This window comes from Clarias gariepinus, chromosome 3 (assembly GCF_024256425.1).
Source record: "Clarias gariepinus isolate MV-2021 ecotype Netherlands chromosome 3, CGAR_prim_01v2, whole genome shotgun sequence".
NCBI lineage: Eukaryota > Metazoa > Chordata > Actinopteri > Siluriformes > Clariidae > Clarias > Clarias gariepinus.
The window spans coordinates 23,520,204-23,536,553 of record NC_071102.1 but is presented as its reverse complement, the minus strand read 5'-3'; the positions used below and the strand labels follow the sequence as shown (position 1 = coordinate 23,536,553).

Below are 16,350 nucleotides of genomic sequence, written 5' to 3'. Positions count from 1 at the left end.
TGTTTTCTCTCAGAGTGTAAATAAAACTGTGAATGTTAATTCATCAAGGCTGCCTGTTTTGCATTTACCCTATGTGCATTTTTGAATGTTGACTGGATTTCCAATAAAACCTTATAAAATTAGTTTTTATCTGTGAGTTTGGAGGACCTGACCTTTGTTTATTTTATATTACATCAAAAATATATAAAATTTACAGTATATGTAAATAATATAGGCATACATAAATGTATATTACACCATAATAATGATCATTTGTAAAGGGTGAGGACTCATTGTAACCTAACGGCTTTATTTCCTAATACTATCATCTGAATTTCTAGCTTTAACTGACCATTCAAAATGGTGCGAGGCAAACCTCTGAAGAAAGCGGGACACGACAATAAAGAAATCGTAGGATCACCAGTCGAACCTGAAGATATCAAGATTGTACCGAAAGCCATTCAGAAATCAAGGCTCTGCCCCAAAGGTGAGGAAATGTAAAAAATGAGATGAATTCACAAGGGAAAAAAACAGTTATGGATCTCAAATCCTTTAAGTTATAATCAAACTGTGGTGTGTTGAGAGTTGGATATGTTGTGGTGGTCTTTATGTGATGATTCGGTACATACATCTTAATGTGTAAAAGAGAATGATTAGCCATTACAGTTTCTGCTACAGCCTTCTAGATCTGTTCCGTGTAGGCAAAGTAAAAAAAAAAGAAAAAAAAAAGACATTTCTTTAGGTTTTAATATTTATTCAATTCAATTCAATTCCATTCGTACAGTATAACACTTTTAACAATTGTCATTGTCGCAAAGCAGCTTTACACAACTTTATTTGCTTTATTCAATGTCATGTATTTTTTCATACCCACCTATAACAAAACAAAAAATGAAATAGTCTTGTATAATTTCCTGCTGTAACGGGTTTGACGGACATGAGGCGAGGTCTTACGGGAAAAAGGGTAATTTGTTTAGGTACAATAGAGAAGGAAAGGGTTAAAGGAGGGAGGATGGAAAGAAAGGGGAAAAAAAGTGCAGGCACGTGAACCCTCATGACGGCGTTTCTGTGGATGCGACCGCAGGCGGGAGTCCTCGCTGCCGTTCGTCGGTTCGAGGCTTTCCCGACTGGGATTGGGGGCCTTAACGCAAACCTCCTCGCGGCCTTTTCCTCTTCGGCGGCGGGGCTGCGAAGGCGCGCTCGGTGCGGGAGTGAAGGTGCCGTGGGAGCTCGCGCAGTTATTCCCCGCGCTGTACTGAGCGCGGAGATCAAAAGGCCGAATTTCAATTTCCCCCTTTTTTTTTAAAGTCCCTGGGGCGCGTCACATCTCCCCACTTGCATGCTTGCATCTCATGCTCCACAGCATCGCGTAATTCCCTGATTAAAATCCGCGCCTTGCTTTTACAATGCGCTTATATAGGGAGCCTACGGAGTGAGTTAGAAGCGATAGTAGATTTGGGCGCACGCCATGACACTTGCCTAGTCATTTTACTAATTTATCAGCCATATATGTATTTAATTGTTAAAATCTGACGTAGTGTAGTGGTTACCACTGTTGCCTTGCACCTCCAGGGTTCAGGTTTGAACCGAATTGCGGCTAGGTTTGATTGACACCTCTGTGTGCATGGAGCCCCAAGTCCAAAGACATGCAGGTTAGGCTAATTGGCATTTCCAAATTGCCTGTACTGTGTGTGTGAGGGTGTATGTGTGTCTGCCCTGTGATGGATTGGCACCCTATCCAGAGTGTACCCTGCCCCGTGCCCTAAGTCTCCTGGGATAGGCTACAGGAACCCCACGATCCTGTATATAGAATTAGTAAATGACTGGCACTGTAAGAAATAAAGAAAAGAACAAATAATTCCCTAAATTAATTCTCTCTCATTTTAAGATGGCCCTGGAGAAGACGAAATTCCTAAAGAACTCGACCGCTGGATCAGGCAGCAAGGCCGAGATCTACGCTTGCGCCCGGATGAGAGACAGGCTGCTGTGAAACTGGTCAATAATCTGAGAAATGATTTAGTGAAGTTCTTGAAGGACAATGAAGAGCAACCTTTTTTTAGGTATGTTTCTGTTCTCAATAGTGGAAGCTACTATGAATTTGTGAAGGTAAATATATATATATATATATATAAATCACTGACTATGTCCAGGCTGATTTGTCTAAGTGGAAGCAAAAACAGAAGTTAAAATATTTAGTTTAATTGTTCTTATTGAAAATAAGATTTTTATTTTATAGGAAAAAGATGAAAATGATCATTTTTGTGTGACAAAACACAATCACAGAGACTGACCCAGGCTGTTTAGTTTGTGGAGTTAATATGACATTTTGGGTATTTTAAGGAGGAATTTTTTGTAGTACTTTTCTATTAGCAGTATGTTACACCATAAGAAATGTTTTTTTACTTATTAGTTATATAAGAAATAAGACCTATAAGCTTTTATTAATGAACAAAGCAATTGGATATCTTAGTTGGATGAAAGGTTTTAAGTTTAATTACAAATTTTAAATATTTAGAATCCATACATTCAAAATATGAAAATCAATAATTCACTTTTCTTAAGAGCATATATTTTTCCTGGTTTGTTTTAGATCAATAAACCAAATAAGTTTGACATCATGCTGAAACTTAAAACACCCCGAATTCGGTTGGAGATGCTCGAGAAATTTAATGGACTTTTCTATACAATTTCTCTCCAACGACCTTCACGTTGTGCGATACGGACATTCCTCTTAGAAGATGGACTCATTATCTCAGCCTCCAAAGTAGTGAAAGAAATGCACAGATTGGTTCGGAAATATATTAAAACATATAAAGGTAACAACCTGTAATTGCATTTATTTTCTTATTACTTGCTTTGTTCTGGTAATTTAGTTTCCATGCTAGCACAAAGAACAACAGAAATTATGTAAGATACTCAAACTAGTTGTTAACAGTAAATAATTATTCAGTATTGGGAAGCCAAAAGCATATTTGTTGGTTTTATATGTTGGTCTGTGCAAAAACATTTTAGGATGCAGTATGTCACAGAAAAAAAATGTCAAGGGAAAAATATATTGTATAATAATTATATAAATTATTAATATTTAAGACCACATGGCAAACTGTACTTTTTAGATGTTTAAATCCTGCAGATTTGTCAGGTGCTCTTTTTAGCTGCAATTCTCTTGTTTCTCCAAATGTCTTTTCAGAGGCCATTCGGGACACTAACCCAAAATCATTGTCATGTACATGAAATGATTTGCTTTGTGACATGGTGCATTATCATGCTGGAAAAAACTATTAGAAGGCAAAAAATTGTGGCCATAAAGGGGTGCACATGGTCATCGACAATAATTAAATAACGTGCCTTCAAAGGCGCCAAGAAAACATTCCCCACAGTATTATACCACCTCCACCAGACTGGATTGTTGACACAAGTTAGTTTGGATTTGTGTGATTGGCATCAAATTCTGATCATACTTTTCTGTGTGCTTCAGCATAACTTAAGATTTATCACGCAAGGCTACATTTTTCCGGTCTTTAACTATACAATTCTTCTGTGCCTATTTCCGTCTTTCAAAAAATTTCCTAAAAAGGGATGCGAGTAAAAATCATTCAGTAGTTAACAAAATACCTGAATCAGCCCAACAATCATGTCACAGTCGGTACCACTGAGCTTACTGAGATATTCCCCAATTCCCAAGTTTTTTGGGGGTTTAGTTAAGTTAAGCCTTTATTTGTCACATATACATTACTGCAAAGAAAGTTTTTTCTTTGCATATCCCCAGCGAAACAGGGGATTAGAATGCAGGGTCAGTCATAATACAGAGCCCCTGAAGCAGATAAGGTTAAGGGTCTTGTTTAAGGGCCTTGCTTAAGGGCCCAGCAGTGGCAATCTGGCTTGAAATGCTAACCATCCGATCAGAAACTCAGTGCTTTAGCCCTCTACCTGCTACCACTGCCCCAAAAAACATTCTAATGATTTTAAGTTTTTCGCATTGCCTTAATGCCACATGATTGATTGATTATAAAATGAGTGAATGAAATTGCATGAATGAGTCAGTTTAGAGGTGTTCCTAATAGAGATGTAAGTGAAGTTATCACTTACAGTGAAACCTCGGATTACGAGTAATGCGGTTTGCGAGCATTCCGCAAGACGAGCAAAGATTTTTAATACATTTTGATTTGGAAAAAAAAACAAGTCTTGGTCACGTCATGTAATCACAACTGAGCCAACGTTTTTTCTCTTTCTGGCGCTGCGGAATTGTGGTTAAATCGTCTCCCCTGCTGGGTCTTGGTGCCCATCTCTTACTGGTATAATCAACATCCGTGCAAGCATGTACTGTTTCTTATAACACGTGTGTGCGCGCGTATAAAGTAAATGAAAATCTCATTAAAGGTTAAAAATCCATTTTCTCTCTCCCTCTCTGTTTCTTGGGGAGGGGGGGGGGGCCACACACTCCCACTCTCTCTCTTCCGCGCGCATTAAGAGTGTGTGTTTGTGTAGTGATGGGTCGTTCTCGTCTATTGGGTGCGCATGCGCAAAGCATCACAAAACCTCTGTATGTTATATACAGGAAACAGAACTGAATTATTCTCAGCAGAGTCTTTAAGGCTCGAGTCGTTCGTTCTTTTGACACGTGACTCCCATAGACGCTATGCAGCGCAGTACACAGGAAACAGCATTGAACGATTCTCAGCAATGAGTCTTTAAGTCCCGAGTCGTTCATTCTTTTGACACGTGTCTCCCATAGATGCTATGCGGTGCAATAGATTTAAAAGAACGAACGACTCAGATTGGAAGATATAAGAGGTGAGCTGCTCATTCTGTTTATTATAATATGTCCTTTGTTGCATTGTAATATTTTTATAACTGGAACTATAGCCAAAATTTGTGTATGTACACACACTCTCTCTCGCGTTTAAAATGTGTGTCTGTGTGTGTGTTTGAAGCAGCGAGGGTGTGCTTCACAAACACACACACATTCTGCTCTTCACGGAAACTCTGCTCTGTCGTGATTCTTTTCAAAGGTGAAGTGTGGTTTATTTGTTTGTTTGTTTTACTTTACAGCAGTGATTCCGTTAGTATGCGCTCACACGAGTGTCCTTAGTGATGTTCCTTGTTAATTTTTCAAACAAAACAGTCTTTCTGTTAATTAGTGTTTATGTGAAATTCAAATAAGAAAGGTTTACTGTGTAATAAAGTCTCATTAGAAGTTTAAAAATCTATTTTGTCCCTCAGCCTTTCTTATGTGTGCCTGCGTGTAAGTTGACACCGAGCCGGTTCATACACTCTCTCTCGGGACGGGAGGGGCTTCACACACACACACACACACACACACACAGAGCGTGAAACAGTTGAACGGAAACACTTATCTGTCGGGATTTCTTTTACTTTTTTTAAAAGGTAAAATGCAGGTTAATTTTTTTATTTTTGCTTTTTATTTTGTGTTAATTATTTTTATGTATTTCTTTTTTTTGGGCTGTGGAACAAATAATTTGAGTTTCCATTATTTTTTATGGGGAAATTAAATTTGGTTTGTGTTTTGGAATATGAGTTCGCTTCCTGAACGAATTATGCTTGTAATCCAAGGTTCCAATGTATTTGATAAAAGTTTTCCAGTGAAAATTATTTATTTGGCAATGCTATTTCCTGTGTAATTTTAGAAATGTAATTGTAAATTCGTAATTACTTCAACATTTTGTTTATCCTCCAGTGTCAAAGGGTCACTGGGTGGTTTGCAGGAAAAAGATAAATTCTCCAGCAGTTACCCTGGAATTCCTGGGGGGCAATGAGGAGGAAGAAAAACTGTCAGTGGATATTGTTCCTGCCCTTAAGGTGTCTCAAGGCTGGCCAAAAGCTGCACGAACCGGCCCGGATGTGGATAACTGGCTTGGGAAGAATGTTCGGCGCACATTTCTTAGACAGCCTTTTTACTTTGTCCCAAAAAGACCCAAAACAAGAAACCTCAGTGATGTTGAAAAAGGTCCTAATTAAATACATTAAATATAAAAGCTTTTGGTTAAATAAATCTGACTAAATTAATTTTAGTCACAAAATATATTTGTTATTTGTTTATTAATGCTAGTAATATCTAGTACCAACTATAGGACAAATCTATGTATAATACTTTAACTGTTTGTTAGGTGCACATTCAGAATCACATTAGAAACTAAGAGTGTACACAATCACAATCTAATGCAAGAATTTCGGTCTTTTATAGAACCCTTGTTTCTATGTGAACAAATGCGAGATTGCTGATAAAATGTGTCTTTTACTTTTCAGAGAGCTGGAGAATATCCTTTTCTCATATTAAAAAAGAAATAATCAGGTACCATGGCAACAAAAGGACATGCTGTGAGGGTAAACAAAATGAATGCTGCCGGTAAGAATAATCTTGTAATATAACTGCTTTCTTTTTTGCACTGTTTTGCTGGTAATTTTTGGGAATATTGTTAACAGTGTTACAATTTATCATTTATTAGAAAACTGTGCTTGCGGCTTCTTAAGTGCCTGTTTGAGGGACTGAAGCAGAGATACCCCAGTGAACTTGATGCTCTGTGCTCCTACCATGGGAAAACTGCCTTCTTTCACAACCTCAGTAAGAGATTTGAAGACTCACTGTGGACTCCTGGCCAGCTCTCTGTCTGCTTTATGAAACTTTTGTGTCAATTTGAGTCAGCTGTAAATGATGGCTACCTTCCCCACTTCTTTGTTCCAGACCACGATCTGTTTTTTTCATCCAGTTTCCCCAAACGTTCTCTTCTTTTTCTGGGCAATGCTTTGCGTGAACAAAGGGAGTCAGGCCTTCCTCTTTTACGGGTCCCAGATCCTGTCCCAGCACTTTGCTATAGTCCCGCCCTTCAAGTGCAGGCTCAGGAAAATGCCCTAGAACCAGAAAACTGTGATAATGTGAAAACTGGAAGGAGATTTTTTTCCTCCAGTCCTTCTGACCGGTGCTTTCATATTTTGTGCCATTATATATGCACTTTGTCAAGTATCAACTTGACATCTTTATTTACTGTAGATGATAATGCAAGTTCATATCTACTATGCACATGTTATACTTTAATTAATTTAATTTTTCCAATCACATGCATTTTAAGTGTTTTTGAACAACTGACAAGTGAGGGCACATTGGTGCAGTATGCAGCACTGTGATCAGCTCTGTGACCATTTATTCTGTAGAGCATTTATGAGGTCAGAAACTAATGTTGGACGAGAAGGCCTGGCTTTCAATCTCCAGTTCATCCCAAAGCTGCTCGATGGGGTTGAGGTCAGGGCTCTGTGCGCTTAAACCAGCCAAGTTCTTCCACTCATCAAACAATGTCTTTATAGTCCTTGCTTGGTGCACTGGTGCACAGTTATGTTGGAATAGAAAAAGCCCCTCACCAAACTGGTGCCACAAACCTGGAAGCATAGCATTGTCCAGGAAGGCTTGTTATGCTAAAGTATTAAAATAATTAACACAAAATATGAGTTAAGAAAAAAAAACCCTGCACTTTACCTTAATAATGAAATAATGGAGCAATAATGGGGGCTACTGTTTAGGACGACTTTAACATAAAAACTAACATAATCACTGCTCTGTCTGTAAACTGTTTAACAAAGAATCTCTCTAATGACACTGGCTTTTGCCTTCTTTTGAGGATTTTGCGAAATTGTCATGTTGCATTGCCATCAATTCCTGCTTTTTGTTTTACCCAAATGAGGATGGGTTCCCTGTTGAGTCCGGTTCCTCTCAAGGTTTCTTCCTATTGCCATCTCAGGGAGTTTTTTCTTGCCACTGTCACCCTCGGCTTGCTCATCAGAACTATCTGACCATTTTGATACATACACATTCACATTTCATACAAACTTAAATAATTATTTTGATTGTGTAAATCTGCTCTGTGACAATAACAAATGTTAAAAGTGCTATACAAATAAAATTTGAATTGAATTGAAGTTAAACAGATTCATCTCTCACACTAATATAGCTTTTTTAACCTTTTTTTTCCCAAAAGCCAGTGTTGCAGTACAGTTACTAAAGAACAGTCACGACACTTGGACACAAAATAAAAAAAAATGCTTTAAACGCATACACACATATGGTCACAATTGTATAGTAAACAGAATACGCATGCATGGTGTTGGCTATACGAGTGACACATTGAGACTGAGCATGGGAGCGTGGGATTACCCACAATCACACAGTGCGTTAGAGAAGATACATTGGCTCAGTTGGGATCACGTGACACTCCGCAGACAAAATGCAGACATACTACTTGTATGCCAAGACCTCACTCGTTTATGAAGTTTAAATTTATTTTAGAATGTTACTTGGCTCTTCAAAACGCTCGCAGTTCAAGTTATTCGCAATCCAAGGATTTACTTCAGTGTATATTCAGAAAAACAAGCTTTTTTTATGTAAAATTATTGCTTTCCAGGTTTCTGTCTCAGTGCTTTAGCAATACCACAGCAAAGGTTCTGAATACTTGGCCTATTTGATATTTCAGTTTTTCTTTTTTAATAAATCTGCAAAAATGTCAACAATTCTGTGTTTTTCTGTCAATATGGAGTACAGTGTGTACATTAATAGGGGAAAAAAGTAAACTTTACAGTGAACAAAGAGTGAAAATTTAAGGGGGTCTGAATCCTTTCCGTATCTACTGTATATTCAGAAATACAAGCTTTCTTTAAGTGTAAAATTATTGCTTTCCAGGTTTCTGTCTCAGTGCTTTAGCAATACCATGACTGAAAGTAATACACTGAGCTTTTACATAGAAAAGAAACTGAAACTGTAGTGACTGATTACGCAGTGCTCCTCCCATTCTTGGGAGGTATCTCTGTCGGGAACTCTGTTAGGATTTATTTCCGGCACAGTAAAAAAGGTGCTCTTCTTGCAGCAACACGCTATAAAGGACAATCTTATACATTACAAACTGGAAATCTCTTTTGTCTGGGCTGTGCTTGTGGAGAAAAGCTGAAGCTGTAGATCAAGTATTTCGATTTATCTGGGATATCATGTAAGTATATTCTTGTTACATACTTTAGTTCACACTTACTACAAGGTTCTATCTAGGTAAAGACAAGAATTGGATTCCAGGTAAAAAAAAATCAGGATAAATGAATGATAGTTTATCACAGGCCACATGTGGTAAACATTAAATGTTAACTCCCGGTTCAAGCTGTTCTTCGCTATCTTAAAAAGACAAAGCCTTTGCTGCTTCACAACACTATTTCTACGGTGTGTAAAATTTATTTTATAGACATGTAATGTCCACAGACACAAAGTAAACAAGTCAGTAGTGTGGGTTGGAAGCTCAGTGGCTATAAACATGGCACTAAAAGTGTAAAGAATTCCACCTTATTATGTGGAAGACCACATAAACGCACAGAGCAGGAAAAATAAGTGCTTTAAACATGTAATGCTCAAAATTGTGGGTTTCCATGGTTGAGCAGATGCAAGCAAGTGTACGATCAGTAAGTGTAATGCTAAACATTCTCTAAAGTGGTGTAAAGCAGACAATTACTGGGCTCTGTCACAATGAAAAACATGTTCTGTTGAGTGATGAATCAATGTTCACTATTCGCCAATCAGATTGAGGAATCTGGTTTTGGTCAATGCCAAGAAACACTAACTAAAATGCATAGTGCCAACAGTAAAGTTTTGTAGTGAACAGTTCAGGAATTTGTCTACTTTATGTGTGTACTTCATTAAGACATGATTCTAAGACATAGAGTCAATTAAGACGGAGAGTACAGTACTTACTTTTCATTAGTCTCACGGAATATATCATGTTCATGAACATATGACCATCTACAGCTAAAATTTATTCCACCAGCTCAAAATACTAGAGCTTTAGGACTGTTGATTTCTCTCAGAGTGTAAATAAAACTGTGAATGTTAATTCATCAAGGCTGCCTGTTTGTCATTCATCCTATGTTCTTTTTGGATGTTGACTGGATTTATGATAAAACCTTATAAAATTAGTTTTATCTGGGACATGACCTTTGTTTTTTTTTCACAACCTGACCTTTGTTTTTTTTAAATATTACATCAAAAATGTAGAAAATGTAAAGTATATGTATATAATATGCATACATGTAAATTACACCATAATTGCGTAAAAAAATGACAGCACAGGATAAAAAAAAGTATAGAAGTATTGAAGGGGTTTAAATTGTTAACCAATTAATACCAAAATGACAGATAAAACTAAAGTCACAACAGAGATAACAAAATAATTAAAACTGTAATAAATTCTGTATGAAATTGAAATTAAATACTTTGAAGTATTCTTGGACATAATAATAAAGATCATTTGTAAAGGGTGAGGACTCATTGTAACCTAACGACTTTATTTCCTAACACTATCATCTGAATTTCTAGCTTTAACTGACCATTTAAAATGGTGCGAGGCAAACCTCTGAAGAAAGCGGGACACGACAATAAAGATATCGTAGGATCACCGGTAGAACCTGAAGATATCAAGATTGTACCGAAAGCCATTCAGAAAACAAGCCTCTGCCCCAAAGGTGAGGAAATGTAAAAAAAAAAAAAAAGAGATGAATTCACAGGGAAAAACACACTAACTACAGTCATGGATCTCAAATTCTTTAATTTATAATCAAACTGTGGTGTGTTGGGAGTTGGATATGTTGTGGTGATCTTTATGTGATGATTCGGTATTTATAACAAACCTTTACTCTTAATGTGTAAAAGAGAATGATTACCTAAGCACAGTTTCTGCTACAGCCTTCTAGATCTGTTCTGTGTAGGCAAAGTAAAAAAGAATAATGATATTTTTGGGGGTTGACTGAGTGACTGGCACTGTAAGAAATAAAGAAAAGAACAAATAATTCCCTAAATTAATTCTCTCTCATTTTAAGATGGCCCTGGAGAAGACGAAATTCCTAAAGAACTCGACCGCTGGATCAGGCAGCGAGGCCGAGATCTACGCTTGCGCCCGGATGAGAGACAGGCTGCTGTGAAACTGGTCAATAATCTGAGAAATGATTTAGTGAAGTTCTTGAAGGACAATGAAGAGCAACCTTTTTTTAGGGATGTTTCTGTTTTCAATAGTGGAAGCTACTATGAATTTGTGAAGGTAAATATATATATAAAAAACCACTGACTATGTCCAGGCTGATTTGTCTAAATGTAAGCAAAAATAGAAGTCAAAATATTTAGTTCAATTGTACTAAAAAAAAGATTTTTATTTTCTAGGAAAGAGGTGAAAATAATAATTTTTGTGTGACAAAACACAATCACAGAGACTGACCCAGGCTGTTTAGTTTGTGGGGTTAATATGACATTTTGGGTATTTTAAGGAGGAAATTTTAGGAGGACTTTTTAATTATCAGTACGTTACACCATAAGGAATTTTTTTTTACTTATTAGTTATGTAAAAATATGCCCTATAAGCTTGCATTAAAAATGCATTAACAGAGCAATTGGATATCATAGTTGGATAAAAGGCTTTAATTTTAATAAAAAATTGCATTTAATTAGAATTAAAAGTAGAATTAACTTCTTCTCTCATACATTCAAAATATGGAAATCAATAATTCACTTTTACTTAAGAGCATATATTTTCCCTGGTTTGTTTTAGATCGATAAACCAAATGAGTTTGACATCATGCTGAAACTAAAAACACCCCGAATTCGGTTGGAGATGCTCGAGAAATTTAATGGACTTTTCTATACAATTTCCCTCCAACGACCTTCACGTTGTGAGATACGGACATTCCTCTTAGAAGATGGACTCATTATCTCAGCCTCCAAAGTAGTGAAAGAAATGCACCGATTGGTTCAGAAATTCATCAAAACATATAAAGGTAACAACCTGTAATTGCATTTCTTTTCTTATTACTTGCTTTGTTCTAGAAATTTAGTTTCCATGCTAGCATAAAGAACAACTGAAAATTATAAGACACTCTAACTAATTGTTAACAGTAAATAATTATTCACTATTGTGACATACAGGCCAAAAGCATATTTGTTGGTTTTATATGTTGGTCTGTGCAAAAACATTTAATATGCAGTATGTCACAGAAAAAAAAAGTCAAGGGAAAATAGTATAGTAGTCTATAATAATTATATAAATGATTGATTGAATGATTTATATTTAGGACCACATGGCAAACTGTACTTTTTAGATGTTTAAATCCTGCAGATTTGTCAGGTGCTCTTTCTAGCTGCAATTCTCTTGTTTTCCCAAATCCCCAAAATGTCTTTTCAGAGGCCATTTGGGACACTAACCTAAACTCATTGTCATGTTCATGAAATTATTTGCTTAGTGACATGGTGCATTATTATGCTGAAAAAAGATATTAGAAGGCAATAAATTGTGGCCATAAACGGGTGCACATGGTCATCGACAATACTTAAATAACGTGCCTGGTGCCAAGAAAACATTCCCCACACTATTATACCATCTCCACCAGACTGGTATACAACCTCCAATCCAGTCTAACTTATAAAACAAGTTAGTTTGGATTTGTGTGGTTGGTATCAAATTCTGATCATACCTTTTATGTGCCTCAGCATAGCTTAAGATTTATCAAGCCAGGTTACATTTTTCCAGTCTTTATCTATACGTACAGTTCTTCTAAGTCTGTGTCTTTTTCCGTCTTTCAAAAAATATCCCAAAGAGGGATGTGAGTGGAAATCATTCAGTAATACCTGAACCAGCACAACAATCATGCCACAGTCAGGATCACTGAGATTACATATTTCCCAAAAAGTTTTTTTTAGGTTTAAGTTAAGTTAAGCCTTTATTTGTCACATATACATTACTGCACATATTTTTCTTTGCATATCCCCAGCGAAACTGCAGGGTCAGTCATAAAACAGAGCCCCCTGAAGCAAATAGGGTTAAGGGCCTTGCTCAAGGGCCCAACATCTGGTGGAGCTGGGGCTCGAAACACTGACCATCAGATCAGTAACTCAGTGCTTTAGCCCTCTGAGCTACCACTGCCCAAAAAAACATTCTAAGGGTTTTAAGTTTTTTCGCTAAGCTTTTTGCTTTGATGCCACATGATTGGTTGATTATAAAATTGCATGAATGAGTCAGTGTAGAGGTGTTCCTAATAGAGATATAAGTGAAGTTTTCACTTATTTGATAAAAGTTTTCCAGTAAAAATTATTTATTTGGTAATGCCATTTCCTGTATAATTTTAGAAATGTAATTGTAAATTCGTAATAACTACAATTTTTTTTTTTATTTTCCAGTGTCAAAGGGTCACTGGGTGGTTTGCAGAAAAAAGATAAATTCTCCAGCAGTTACCCTGGAATTCCTGGGAGAAAATGAGGAGGAAGAAAAACTGTCAGTGGATATTGTTCCTGCCCTTGAGGTGTCTCAAGGCTGGCCAGAAGCTGCACGAGCCGGCCCGGATGTGGATAACTGGCTTGGGAAGAATTTTCGGCGCAAATTTCTTGGACAGTCTTTTTACTTTGTCCCAAAAAGACCCAAAACAAGAAACCTCAGTGATGTTGAAAAAGGTCCTAAATTTGTTAGAGTTCACAACTATTACTCTCACTATACTGCAATTCAAAAGTTTACATTTTTGGTTAAAAAATCTGACTTAATTAATCTGAAGTTAATTGTATTACAAAATATTTGTTATTTGTTTATTAATACTAGTAATATCTAGTACCAACTATAAGACAAAGAGTGGACACAATCACAATCTAATGCAAGAATTTCGGTCTTTTATAGAACCCTTGTTTCTATGTGAACAAATGCGAGATTGGTGACAAAATGTGTCTTTTAATTTTCAGAGAGCTGGAGAATATCCTTTTCTCATATTGAAAAAGAAATAATCAGGTACCATGGCAACAAAAGGACATGCTGTGAGGGTAAACAAAATGAATGCTGCCGGTAAGAATAATCTTGTAATATAACTGCTTTCTTTTTTGCTGGGATTTTTTTGGGATATTGGTAACAGTGTTACAATTTTTCATTTATTAGAAAACTGTGCTTGCGGCTTCTTAAGTGCCTGTTTGAGGGACTGAAGCAGAGATACCCCAGTGAACTTGATGCTCTGTGCTCCTACCATGGGAAAACTGCCTTCTTTCACAACCTCAGTAAGAGATTTGAAGACTCACTGTGGACTCCTGGCCAGCTCTCTGTCTGCTTTATGAAACTTTTGTGTCAATTTGAGTCAGCTGTAAATGATGGCTACCTTCCCCACTTCTTTGTCCCAGACCACAATCTGTTTTCTTCATCCAGTTTCCCCAAACGTTCTCTTCTCTTTCTGGGCAATGCTTTGCGTGAACAAAGGGAGTCAGGCCTTCCTCTTTTACGGGTCCCAGATCCTGTCCCAGCACTTTGCTATAGTCCCGCCCTTCAAGTGCAGGCTCAGGAAAATGCCCTAGAACCAGAAAACTGTGATAATGTGAAAACTGGAAGGAGATTTTTTCCTCCAGTCCTTCTGACCGTTGCTTTCATATTTTGTGCCATTATATATGCACTTTGTCAAGTATCAACTTGACATCTTTATTTACTGTAGATGATAATGCGAGTTCATATCTACTATGCACATGTTATACTTTAATTAATTCAATCTTTCCAATCACATGCATTTTAAGTGTTTTTGAACAACTGACAAGTGAGGGCAGCAATAATATGCCGCACTGTGACCAGGTTTTCTGATTTGATCCTGAGCTGTGTGGAATTTCTCAACATATTATCCCTGTGTCCATGAGGGTTTCCTCCCTCGTCCCAGAAACACAGCAGCCAGTGGATTCGCAACAATAATGTATGTGTGAATAGACTGGCATCCCAGCCAAGGTTCTCAAGTTAGATCCCTGAGCCACAAACTATCACAAATTATAATTCTTTTTTTAATTATGAATGTTTTGAAGTTAATGCAATCAATATACATTCTGTTTCATATTTATTAAATGTGAAATGATGCATTCTCAGTAAATTCATTAATAAACCTAACTATTTACTTTATATTTACTATAAAACTATGTGTATAATTATCAACGTTAAAATTGTTTACAAGATATTTGCTACAAGTTTTAAATGACCCCTATCTGGTGTTACATTCAGCTGATTCAAAACTGCCATATGACATAATGATAATAATATTGTTATAGTTGTCATTTTTGCAGTCAGAATAACATAAAACTATTACAGTATGTTTCCTGTTTGTTTTAAAGATACTAATCTATTTGGCTAATCTATTCATTCATTGCAAAGAAACACTGAACACCTCCTATAGACTACACTATGTAGTCTAATTAAAATCAAATAACAATTAGGAGATAATTAACTTTTACACCTTACCTGGCGTTGCACATTTCGTCTTGATGCAATATTAATAAAGTGACAATAATTAACATTTCTGAAGGATTATAATAATGCTTTAAAACCAAACGTCATTTATCCTATTTCATTTTAAAACAGTTTCATAAACTGTTGTTTTATGAATTAAAGACTTTTACAATATAAATATGGTTATGTCATATTTTTTCTTTTTTTATTTTATTATATATTAATTGTTTCATAGAATTAATGTCACTTTCATAAAAACAATATAATACAACATTCGGTATGGTGGCTTAGTGGTTAGCACTGTCATCTTGCAGGGTTGAGTTTTGATTACCCCCTCGGGTCTGTGTGCATGGAGTTTGCATGTTCTCCTCATGCATGTTGGGTTTCCTCTGGGTACTCCAGTTAACTCTCACAGTCTGAAGACATGCAGATTAGGATAATTGGCATTCCCAAATTGCCCGTTATGTGTGAATGACAATTGAGTGTCGAGCTGGCAGCCTGGCCCCTTAAGTACCTGACACAAAAGGAGGTATATATCTCCATGGTGAGGAATGTTCCTTACCATCAGATGGCACATGGAGGGACCAAAAAAAAAAAAAAAACACGAAAAAGACCCACAACAACTATAATAGTCATAAATAAGACTATTATTTATTTTCCACAATATTTTTTTTACATTATATTTATGAAAAACACAATAAAACACCCATCCCCTGTCACACCTTCCACCCCTACACACATACCCAACAACACCCTACTCTCTGCAACAAAAAGAACTCCTGACAGAAATAGTTCAGTTTTCATACAGACGTCATAAACTGTACAAAGCGTGTCCAGGTGGTCTTTATATTACATAAGGTATCATAGTTTTTATTTAAACAACTAATTGATTATTAAATATTTAATAGATTGCTTAATTAATGGTAGAATACGCAGTATGTATCACGTTTTTGTGCATTGAAAGCAGTTTAAAGTTTATTAAAAGGGGGGAAAAAAGCATAATATTCAACTTGATTATCCATTTTTACAGCAATCATATGGGAACGATATACCGCGAGCAGTTTGTTTTGTCCGGCATGTTTTTAGGTGAACACGCTCTTATAAATACCTTGCGCCG

At 36.5% G+C, this 16,350-nt stretch overlaps 2 protein-coding genes across 4 annotated transcripts; both read left to right on the top strand.

Annotated features, from left to right (window-relative positions):
• Window positions 1-946: 946 nt before the first annotated feature.
• On the top strand, window positions 947-7,805 carry LOC128518446 (cyclic GMP-AMP synthase-like). Of its 3 annotated transcripts, XM_053491548.1 has the most exons (4): window positions 1,833-2,039; window positions 5,678-5,947; window positions 6,247-6,346; window positions 6,447-7,805. In XM_053491548.1, the coding sequence occupies exons 1-4, from the start codon at window positions 2,018-2,020 to the stop codon at window positions 7,120-7,122; spliced, it is 1,068 nt and encodes a 355-aa protein (XP_053347523.1). In that variant the 5' UTR covers window positions 1,833-2,017; the 3' UTR covers window positions 7,123-7,805. The 3 variants fall into 3 exon arrangements, with proteins under 3 accessions (XP_053347525.1, XP_053347523.1, XP_053347524.1); XM_053491550.1 differs by lacking the exons at window positions 5,678-5,947; window positions 6,247-6,346; window positions 6,447-7,805 and adding exons at window positions 947-1,196; window positions 2,570-3,015 and having other exon boundaries at window positions 1,868-2,039; XM_053491549.1 differs by lacking the exon at window positions 5,678-5,947.
• Window positions 7,806-8,791: 986 nt separating this feature from the next.
• LOC128518319 (cyclic GMP-AMP synthase-like) lies at window positions 8,792-15,402 on the top strand. The gene is made up of 7 exons (XM_053491374.1): window positions 8,792-8,969; window positions 10,337-10,482; window positions 10,837-11,054; window positions 11,559-11,784; window positions 13,181-13,450; window positions 13,730-13,829; window positions 13,920-15,402. Exons 2-7 carry the CDS (start codon window positions 10,356-10,358, stop codon window positions 14,440-14,442), a joined length of 1,464 nt encoding a protein of 487 aa, XP_053347349.1. The 5' UTR covers window positions 8,792-8,969; window positions 10,337-10,355; the 3' UTR covers window positions 14,443-15,402.
• The last annotated feature ends 948 nt before the right edge of the window (window positions 15,403-16,350 follow it).